Below are 11,082 nucleotides of genomic sequence, written 5' to 3' on the forward strand. Positions count from 1 at the left end.
AGGGTTTCATTCACCCTTTTTAGCATTCATTTTTTCAACATTTGTCATAATAAAAAGACCATGTTTAGTGAGGCTTTTATTTTCTCATAAAATGCCAATGCATATTCATTCATTTTCCATTCCACTTATCCTCACAAGGGTTGCGGAGGGTGCTGGAGCCTAACCCAGCCAACTGCGTCCACCAGGCAGCCAATCACAGGACAGGAGGAGACAATGGACAAATTGACACTGTAAGGTAAGATTTTTTTAAATGTATAATAAGGCTTTTATGTGTTAAAACAAAACAAAAAACATGCATTGAAGGCTTTTGTTAAAAGTTATGCATAGCAAGATTTTTTGATTTGCTTAATTTTATTTAATTAAGGATTAAATGTGGGTTTTTGTTGTTTTTCTTAAAATGAGTAGGTTTCCTATCGAGCTTTAATTTACCAAAATGCAGAATTATCTGCTAACAAAAGTTTAACTCTTTTGTTTAATTTCACAATCGATGCTGAGCAGGCACTCTCCAAAAAAAAATTAAAAAAATAAAATAAAATGTCCATCTACAAGCAGTTAAAGGAGATTTTTCATCATTAAAACAAGCCCTGATGGAATGGTAAGAATACATACATTACGTACATTAAAATGGACATTTTCAAAGTCAATCGTACAGTTTTTTGTGCCATTTCATTCCACAGCAGCAGCCCTTAAAAGCAACCAAAAAAACCAAGCATGCACCAAGATTTTTCAGAAATAGAAGGCCTTCATCATGATGATTTTTCCAAATTTCACTTCAACTGGAAGCACTTCGCTACATCATGTAAGTTCCATTTCATTATTTGCCTTTTTTTGATGACAAAACATGTGCTTTTTTGTGGGCGGGACGCCATTTAATTGCACTTCAATCCTATCATTCCTCTGTGCTCTTTATAAGTGGAAACCTACAATCGGTTTTGGGTTAAATAGTGTCGGGAAAAGTCCAAATACTTTGCTAAAAAACGAACAAAAAAAACCATAAAGATACCTGGCCTGGATCTGGCAAAGTTTCAAGTATATAGGAACAAAAAACAAACATGAAATGGATAAAAATAAGGTACTAAGTCACCAATTGGAGATGATCACACTGGCCAATAGAGGACAGTGTCTACCATCTGTTGTTAAGTAGTAGTTAATACTTTTGCAAAGCGTTGGGATGACGCCATCCAACCGATATTTGTCGGTCAAGGCATGTTAATTTCGCAAAAAAAACGGTTAAGACGATAGCGGCTAGCTCAGAACGGAGATATGGGGGAACGCGCCATGTCAACCGAACCGGGCGATAAGTCATCCGACTCGGACGTAAAGTCGCAAGGGGAAAGGCCGCCCGGCGAGATGGCGGGGGAGAGGCGGGCACCATGTGGGAAGTCAACCTTGGCGGACAAGTCGTCGGGTCTTTGGCGCAAAACTTGTCTTTCCTTGTCGAGTGGCGTGTTCTGGCAAAACACAAAAATACGACTTTATAGACTCCGGCACCCCCGTTAACTATCATCAGCTTGGAAAAGAAATGGATGTATTCTGAAATTTCTCCCAAAAAATGATGACTTCATATCTGGATGGCGTTTATCCTCACCGTGATGACCATGACGCCGGCTGTGGCGCTACCGCCTTTGGCGCCGGTGTTGAAGTTTTTCTTAATCCCGACGGCTACCGGCAGCTGCCGATGGTTCCCGGGTGCGCCGTCCTCACCCTGAAAAAAAGACACGTTTCCTAGTCAGTGTTCTACATCAGTCTCGGCACAAAATGGCGACCGATCTCGTACATTGACCCAGGGGTGCTCCAGAACCTGGGCGGCAGACAATCTCTCTTCTACGTCCACTCGTAGCATGCCGGTGATGAGAGCCTATAGGGAGAGGAAATACCATTTAAAAGGGGGTAGGTGGTCGGCGCCGGCGGGTGAGTGCTCGCCCGGCTCGCCCACCTTGGCCGAATGTGACACGTTGTCCCAGTGGGGGGCGGGGAAACTCAGCTCGGCCTTCAGGATTTCCTTCAACTCGACTTCCTGGTCTTCACCACTGTTGCAGAAATAATGGGTGTCCAAGTTACATCAACATTCAGTGGATACATTTTTATCCTGGTATTTACTACCGTATTTTCCCGACTATATGGCGCATTGTATTTTTAGCCGCAGTGTCAGTAACAATTTCTGACCAAGTGCGAGAAGACATCCTACCAATCAAAGGGCGGAAAACCACAAAGCAGAATATACGTGATGACGCCGGCGGCCCACACGTCCACTTTCAGGCCGTACCTGGAAATTGAACAATTTAAGGATGACGGTTCAGAAAGAAGAAGCAAAAAACCTTGGCCAAGAATCGCCCTCACCCCTTCTCGGCTACGATCTCGGGCGCCACGTAAGTGGGGGTTCCGCACACTGTGTACAGGAACCCGTTGACCACGGTGGCCAAGCCGAAGTCTCCCAGCTTCAGAGACTTGCTGCCGTCGGCATGCTGGAAAACCTTGATCCAAGAGAGAGTTTAACATCTAAGTACTGCTTAATATTTAAGTACTGCTTAATATTTAAGTACTGCTTAATATCTAAGTACTGCTCATTATCTAAGTACTGCTTATTATCTAAGTACTGTTCATTATCTAAGTACTGCTTATTATCTAAGTACTGCTTAATATCTAAGTACCGCTTAATATCTAAGTACTGCTTGATATCTAAGTACTGTTAAAAAGAGTAGAAATTTAGATATTAAACTATATCATGAATATAATTTTGATAGCTGGTTTCAACAGTACTTAGATATTAAACAGTACTTGGATATTAAACAATACTTAGATGTTAAACAGTACTTAGATATTAAACAGTACTTAGATATTAAACAGTACTAAGATATTAAACAGTACTTAGATATTAAACTCTCTCATGAATATAATTTTGAGAGCTGGTTTCAACAGTAAACTCTCTGTCCCCATTTGACTAACTAGCTAGCTAAAAGAAGTGAGAAGGGCCTACCAGCAGGTTTTCTGGCTTGATGTCTCGATGGACAATGTTGAGACCGTGCAGGTACTTGACGGCGCTGGCCAGGTTGAAGAGCATGCAGCTGGCGTCTCGCTCCGTGTACTTGGTGGACGAGGTGATGGCGTCAAAGAGATCGCCTCCCTGCAAGAGCCAGTTTGAAGACAAATGGACTTTGAATAGAAAGTCCAATGTGGGAAGGCAACGTTCTTAGTTTGAAAAGAATGTTTCAACATCGGATGGCTTCACCTTGACCAACTCCATGACCAGATGAATCTCGTTCCCAGTGTCCATCTCCTCAATGAGCAGGACGATGTTGGGGTGTTTGACCCGTCGTAGGATGGACACCTCGCTCTGGATCATATGCTCCTGGACACCAACACACCCATGGTGAAACGGTCCACGGCGTCCTGGACTGATGGACGGACTGACCTTTCCTCGACATTTGTCCTTACTGATGATCTTCAGGGCGAATTCTCGACCCGTGCTTCTCTCCACGCATTCCCGCACCACGGCGAAGTTTCCGCTACCTAGCGTACGGCCCACTTTGTAGCGTTCCGCAATGGAGGCCGGGACGGGGTCACCTTCGCCGCCAAGCCCGTCGGCTTCGTCCGTGGAGACGTAGACTTTAACGGAAGACAACGATGGCGATGAGCCGCTGTGCTGAGGACAAAAAATGGCGGACAATATCATGGAAGTGAAGCCTTATCTGTCATTTTGGATATGTGGACGTCCGACTCATAGTTGGGGGAGTACCTGACGTCTCCTGACGCTAGCAGGACTGGTAGGGGATGGACAAGGGGACTTCCCTGATCGTGGGGTGGACAGCTGACTGCCAGCCGTCCCATTGGCTGCCGGCAAAGAAGCACATGTTGCCACTTTTGTTGACTAAGCGAGACACACTTTGTTTTCCTTACCCGAACCCCCGGAGGAGGGCGACTTGCTCCGGCGAGATGTTCCGCCGCCTCTCGGAGAACAGCGACCGTGCACCGAGGGGAGACGACCGTAAGACGAAGACTTGGACACCCGGCAATCTGAATGCAAACACAGATGAAATGGACAGTGGTCGAAATGGACGGGATGCCAGACATACCGCTCTCGTCCAAACTGAAGTCATCTTGGTATCGGTACTTCTCCGGTCCGCAGGCGAAGAAAATGTCGTCTTCTGCGAAGAAGTCCTGAAGGCATGTCACCTGGAAAACACAGCCAAATTAGTTGTTTTTTTTTTATCAAGACTAGGACTCCAATCAAATCAAGCCATCAATACATGATACCCTATGGCAGTATGACAGTTTTTATTCCCACATCCATCAGGACTCTAAACTTTCGGTAGCATGACACACAACCCCTTCTGTGTAATAACTTTGGGGTGAAGTAATATGAAAAGACGTTTGGGCGGTGATTATTAGTAGTAGTAGTAGTATTAGTATTAGTCTTAGTAGTAGTCTTAGTATTAGTCTTAGTAGTTGTCTTAGTAGTAGTCTTAGTAGTAGTAGTCGTCTTAGTAGTAGTTGTAGTAGTCTTAGTAGTAGTCTTAGTAGTAGTCTTAGTAGTAGTCTTAGTAGTAGTCTTAGTAGTAGTCTTAGTAGTAGTCTTAGTAGTAGTCTTAGTAGTAGTCGTAGTAGTCTTAGTAGTAGCCGTAGTAGTCTTAGTAGTCTTAGTAGTAGTCTTAGTAGTCTTAGTAGTAGTCTTAGTAGTAGTCGTAGTAGTCTTAGTAGTCTTAGTAGTAGTCTTAGTAGTCTTAGTAGTAGTCATAGTAGTGTTGTTATTGGTAATGTTATTGCTATTGTTGTTGTTGTCATTGCTGTTATTGTTATTATTATGAAATGTGTCACTATACATGCCTGGTGCTCACAGCTGGCTGGAATAGGCTCCAGCACCCCCCGCATCCCTTGACTAAATGAGTTACTAATGACATTGAACCATTTATTTTAAGAGGCATAAATGCAAAAGCATGGACGGCACTTAGTAGCTTAAGCAACAAGATTGTAAACAGATAAACAAGCAGTGTCTTCCTGGATTTTGTTACAAGGCGCGTCCACTCAGCCCTCATCAATAACTCAAAAGATGGCGATGGTGCTGACCAGCTGACCTTGGACTTAAAAGATACTTTATATCCAAAGCAGCCCTGCCAAAAAAAAAAAAAATCCATCTCGCCAACTGAGACACGTGCTAACATGGTCAAACAATGGAGGATGGCGGCCGGCCACGCCCTCGCCAAGTCCGCCCCTCCCCCAAAACACGCGCCCAGTCCCAAAGGACGGAGGGATGCCCGTTGCCGGGGAGACGGGTGGGTGGGGGAGGAGGAGGCAATGGATGCTGACCAGTAAAATGATAAGAAATAATTGACGAATGGATGAACAGCTTTTTTGATGGTTGTTTTACAGAATAATGGAAAAAAACAAATGTGCAAAAGGGTTAGGCACATTTACGATGTGCTAACTTATGGTTTTGCGGCACATTTGTCAGCAAATCGATAGCAGGACCGTTGCTAACGTCCTCTTAGAAGACATTTAGCCTCTCCTGACAGGCTTTTGTGCACTTTGTTTAGACAGAAGACGCTTTATGGTTCATGTGGAAACCCAACTATTGATTTTTCAACCGCCTACACCAAAGGTGTCAGACTTCAGGTGGGCCAGATCATTTTAGATATAATATTTAGATTTTTTTAAATAAATGAACTGGATTAAAAGCCCTGAATATTCAGTTTTGTATATATCTAAAACAATGTTTATTTTAGATTTTTTTTGTATATTTTTAGATTTTACAAAACGATTTTTGAACTAAAAACACAGAAAAAAAATTGATTAAAAAATGTCAATTATTGATTTAAAACAAGGGAAATCAGGAAATGTAATATACATCTATACTCTTCATCTCTTCAATTGCTAAAATAGCTCTTTTCAGGCTCCCAAAAAGCAGACTTTGTTCTGAGCGCTAAATATAGAACGCCCAGCGCTATCCGCGTCGTTAACAGATGCTACGTGCCCGAAAACAATGAGCGCTGGTCGGGGGGCGGGGCTAATGGACTTGCTGTGTCACGGGAAATCAATACGATGGAAAGTATCGCCTTGGCCGCTGCCCTAGTTACAACACTTGAGCGCTACTTGGTTCACGTGGCACACCCATACCAACTGGGAGAAGCCCATACCTCCCAGTTCAAATGGTTTTTGACCTCTATGGCAAGGGGTGGGCAAACTTTTTGGCCCGGGTGGGGGCCACATTGACTTAAAAAAATTGACAGATGGGCCGGGTCAGCACAAGATACGATACATATAAAAAAGTGCATCCGTTAACAGTACATATGAAACATGAACAGAAAAAAAGGACTATTAATTAATAATTTAAGTAAAAAGTATAAAGTACAAAGTCAAGTAAAAAGAAATGTATTAAGAAATATTAAAATGTCATTTAAAATAACGGCTGTAAAACACGAAAAACAAATAAGATTGGACAGAGCTACTGCCACTAGCTTCCGCGCGACGGCGCCATCTTGGGGATAAAATAAAACAAAATAAAAAATAAAATTAGGATTTAAAAAAAAAAAACATTATTTGGACAATGGGCCGGATTAAAAGGCCTAGCGGGGCCAGATGTGGCCCGCGGGCCGTAGTTTGCTCACCCCTGCTCTAGGGTCACTCTATCGGAGCGCCACGTGCTCCACGTCGGCCTCGCCGCATCAAAGAATCCTCTCACGCTGCTACACACGGGCTAGCGCAGCGCTCTGCGGCAGTTTCTAAGCAACGGGAGGAGGATAGAAGGTTACCATGGTAACCGTAGACACTATCAGAGAGGAGGATGGGAGGGGGAAGTCAAAGTCATTTTTTTTACAAGATCAAATGGGGCCGGGATAGTAAGTTTGTGGGAAGATGGAGGTGAACATGGTAATAATATACGTGTGTACATTATGGATGACCTTCCTTGTTGGATTGGCGCTTAATGTAATGCATGGCGAGTTTGCTAAATGGGATTGATTGATTAGTTGCTAGTGTATTAGCGGATATAGTAGTTGCCTAATGTACATTCCGGAGAAGTACTTTAAACAGAGCCCAGGAAACTTCATTTTGTCTTTAATGTGGATTTAAAGTCAGTAGATTGGTTTTCAGGGAATATTTACTTAGAAATATGCCAATATCCAGAAAATGTGTGTTTTAAATATTTTTTATGTATTTGTTAATATGTGAAAATATGCTAATTGTTTGATTTATTTGTGTTTATTATCAGTGGATAATATTTTTAAGTACATTTTTTGTAATGATTATGATTACATTGTAATGATTATATTCATTTATTCATTTTCTGAACCGTTTCATCCTCACTAGGGTTGCAGAGGGTGCCGGAGCCTATCCCAGCTGACTTCAGGGACTCGTAATGAGTGGCCAGCCAATCACGGTAATTAGTATATTTTACTCTTAAAATTTTCATTGATTTTAAATGAGCAAAATGAAAAAATTATATAAAAAAAGGTTAAAAAAAACAAAACCTGACCATTCAGGTTCAAACTAATTATCAGTTAATCTATATTCTAAATTTCAAAAGTTTAAAATATCATTTATAGCTAAAATGCTAATCATCCAATAATATAACAGCAAATAGTGCGATTTATCGCTAACCCAATTAGCACATAAACGCAAAGCTTCGGACTCGAACTTAGAACACTTACCGCCTTGCCGTCCACGGTGAAGAGCCTCTTAACGGCCCCGCTGTCCAACTTGACGGCATCGGTGATGTCCGTCATGACCTGCTCGAAGGAGTGCGCCGTCTTCTTGTTGAGGAGGACGCGAACTGCCTTGCGGGGTTTCACGCCGCTCCGAACGATGGTCACCAGTTTTGGCTTGATGAAGTCTTTACTCTCGCGAGTCTCCGGCGAATCGGCCCTGGCGCTTCCCAGGGAGGGCGGGTCACGGGTAGACGCCGACGCCGCCGACCCTGTCGGCGTCTTTGCGCCGGATGACCAGTTGGGGTTGACGTTTTTGGCGTACTCCACTTTCTTGTAAGGTTCGAAAGAGGCGCATACGTAGCTTTCTCCTGGAAAAACAAACCAAAAAGATGCTTTTTTTTGTTGATTCAAGTTACACTGAGATGAACAACAATTTAGATAGTATGTACTCGCATATAAGCCGCCTTGTGTATAAGCCATACCCTTAAAACTGCCTTAAAAATCTTTTAATTTGACAAATTAAGATATATAATTCGACTCCTGGTTCACAATTTTCATGGTTTTAACAAACCTGTGTGGCGAAAATTCTAACAAAAATAACCGAACAAATATTTAGTTAGTATTAACTCGCATATAATTCGCCTTGCGTAAAAGCCCTACCCTTATAATTGCTTTAAAAATCTTTGAATTTTACAATTTCTCGCATATAAGACCTCCCTGATTCATAATTTTCATAGTTTTAACAAACCTGTGTTGCTTTAAAGGGAAAATCTTTAAAAAAAATAATCGCATGTGGTCTTTTTAGGGTACTGTTTGAATTAATATCATAAGGAATTTAGTCATTCATCCAGTGATGCTTGTTTTCTTACTGCAAAACTGAAAATAACCCACAAATCGTCATTTTTTGAGCTACAAATTCAGCTAATATGCTAGAAAATATGGTATTCATGTTGATATCCCTCACATGGCCATTTGGGACAATTCCGTAAGCTCTTAATAATTTGCAGTTGACGCATTGGCTGTTTTAAAAAAGCACTAGCCTAGCTAAAGAAACCAACAGACTGGATGAGATCCAATTGTAGACCAATAGTCCTAAATTAGTCATCTACTGGTAAATCACGATTGACATTTTGAGATGTACCATATTTTCACGACTATAAGGCGCACCACATTTAAAGGCGCCCTGTCTATTTTAGAGAAAATTTAAGACTTTTAAGTGCGCCTTATAGTCCTGAAAATACAGTACTTTTTACTGTATTTTAACCAAGACGGATTAATGAAATCTGACCTTCCACCAGCTGCTCTATGCTAGCAATCCTGGTCACGCCGTCGATGGAATATATATTCCGGACCCCTTGCGGCAGGTTGACCTTGTCGGATAGCGCTCGCGTCAAGTCAGCCAGCAGCGCGTCCAAGGATCCGAAGCGCTCCTGCGAAATGGCGTAAACGACCCCTTGGAAGTAACGGTCGCCATTGCGGTAGAAGCGGACTTTCTTGGCCTTCTTCTCCGAACTCAACGTCTGCAGAGTCCGCGTTCGGTACAGGCTGCAGTGGGCGCTACGGGTCGGGCTGGCCAGACCGTTGCCCCTGGAACCCCGTCGGACGTATCGTTGCGCCTTGTCTCGTTCGTCAAAGTGTTCCAGCTCCATCTTGGTGGGTTCTTAGAACCAAAAAAAGACCAAAAGATAAAAACTGTGTCATTGCTTAGACCAGGAGTAGGGAAACTATGGCTCGGGAGCCACATGTGGCTCTTTGGATGAATGCATCTGGCTCTTTGCTAACCTGTGAGCTAAAATATGGAAATCGCTGGTGATATAATTGAGATATTACATCTAGAACTGCTTTAATCGTCATATTTTTGGACTGTACACTCTTCTGGAATGCATCTTCTCATTTAATTGGCAACAGTATAAAAATCTTTTAAAAAATATTCATTTTTTCTACTTTAAAAGTGGTGAAATTACAAAAAATATTGAAAAGATACTCGTTTACATGTTTGTATTTTGACTTTTAAATTCCTAGTATGGCTCACAAGGAATAATGTTTGAAAATATGAATTTTTGTTGCTCTTTTTGTCAAAAAGGTTCCCGACCCCTGGCTTAGACGGACCTGGCTTTGGGCGCCGTCCCACTCAAGATGGATCCGACGTTTAGTGACATCAATGGCACTAAAATACCAGTCCTCCCAGAATTGGATCTCTATTATGGTCAATGGCAGGCAAGTTCATTTTTTGGTCACCTACTCTTGCTTTTGAGGTACTTCTGGGTCACTTCAAATCAAAGTCAACCATTTGTCACCCAAAATCCACAATATTTTATCCACCCACTTAAAAGCAACCCATATTTCCCAGTCATTATCCCCCAAAAGGCCAAATCTCATCTTTCCAGCCATTTTCAATGTATGCCAACCCCCCAAAAAACAGGCCTCTTGAATTTAGGCCCAAAAAAAAGTTGTTGTATTTTCTCCAAAGCCTCCAAAGTATTTTACATTTTGCGGATTTTGCAATTTCAAATAATCCGATCTGGCTGCCCTTCTGAGCTTTAATTCATATTTGAGCTAAGCTGCTTGCTCGGATAGCAAAGAGTGGCGTGTCACACCCATCCCACGTATGCTCCCTTTCTGGACCCCTTGCAGGACATATTTTTTCATTCATTCTAAAGAATATGTATATATACATATATATGTAAAAAAAAATATCAAAATTGAAGCAAGGAGAATACTAAATGAATAAAAGAGCTTAGGCATGAGATTGCATGATTGTTCCTACCTTAGTGATGCGTTCAGACGCGTGTCAGAAAAGGTGTAAAAGTGCCTTATGATGCATCCGTTTGATGGCGATGGCGAGTTGGAGTGTCCCTTTGTTGCCTCATGTGAGCTCACAGCCGCACGCCGGGAGGAGTTAGGCAGGCGCCGGAGCCGGTCTCGGTGTCGCCGTCCTCTTCCTCCTCCTCCTCCTCCTCCTCCACCCTGCTGCTCCTCCTTCCTTCCTTCCTTCCTCCCCCCGCCTCCACCTGCTACCCTCCTCATCTTCATCTTTTCTACTTGGCTATTGCGGTGGTGGACTTGTGTGAGTGTGTTTGTGTGTGAGTGTGAGAGAGTGTGTGTATGTGAGTGTGTTTATGTGAGCATGTGTGTGTTTATGTGAGAGTGTGTGTGTATGCCAGTTTGTTTGTGAGTGTGTTAATGTGAGAGTGTGAGATTGTGTGTGTGCGTGAGAGAGTGTATGAGAGTGTGTGTATGTGTGAAGTGAGAGTGTGAATGTGAGAGTGTGTGAGAGAGTGTGAATGTGAGAGTGTATGTGAGAGAGTGTGAGTGTGAGAGTGTGTGTGTGTGTGTGTGTGTGTGTGTGTGTGTGTGTGTGTGTGTGTGTGTGTGTGTGTGTGTGTGTGTGTGTGTGTGTGTGTGTTCACCATAGCCTGAATTGGGAGTGGCTTTTTGCTCC

The 11,082-nt window shown here is 42.7% G+C and overlaps 1 protein-coding gene across 1 annotated transcript; it reads right to left on the reverse strand.

The window, feature by feature from the left end:
• Positions 1-63: 63 nt before the first annotated feature.
• LOC144200902 (serine/threonine-protein kinase DCLK1-like) lies at positions 64-10,610 on the reverse strand. The gene is made up of 15 exons (XM_077723279.1): positions 10,408-10,610; positions 8,929-9,300; positions 7,644-8,008; positions 4,074-4,173; positions 3,898-4,014; positions 3,737-3,831; positions 3,413-3,643; positions 3,230-3,349; positions 2,978-3,124; positions 2,341-2,474; positions 2,189-2,266; positions 1,937-2,030; positions 1,778-1,858; positions 1,589-1,705; positions 64-1,451 (listed from the first exon to the last, which is right to left on the reverse strand). The coding sequence occupies exons 2-15, from the start codon at positions 9,287-9,289 to the stop codon at positions 1,251-1,253; spliced, it is 2,241 nt and encodes a 746-aa protein (XP_077579405.1). The 5' UTR covers positions 9,290-9,300; positions 10,408-10,610; the 3' UTR covers positions 64-1,250.
• Positions 10,611-11,082: the final 472 nt, after the last annotated feature.

This window comes from Stigmatopora nigra, chromosome 8, assembly GCF_051989575.1.
Source record: "Stigmatopora nigra isolate UIUO_SnigA chromosome 8, RoL_Snig_1.1, whole genome shotgun sequence".
NCBI classification, from domain to species: domain Eukaryota; kingdom Metazoa; phylum Chordata; class Actinopteri; order Syngnathiformes; family Syngnathidae; genus Stigmatopora; species Stigmatopora nigra.

Excerpts from the sequence above, each read along its gene's own strand:
- LOC144200902 (XM_077723279.1), bottom strand. The coding sequence starts at position 9,289 with ATGGAGCTGGAACACTTTGACGAACGAGACAAGGCGCAACGATACGTC. Across the intron at positions 3,644-3,736 it reads CTAGCGTCAGGAGACGTCAG|CACAGCGGCTCATCGCCATC; the intron begins GTACTCCCCCAA and ends TTTTGTCCTCAG. Across the intron at positions 1,859-1,936 it reads ACGTGTCACATTCGGCCAAG|GCTCTCATCACCGGCATGCT; the intron begins GTGGGCGAGCCG and ends CTCTCCCTATAG.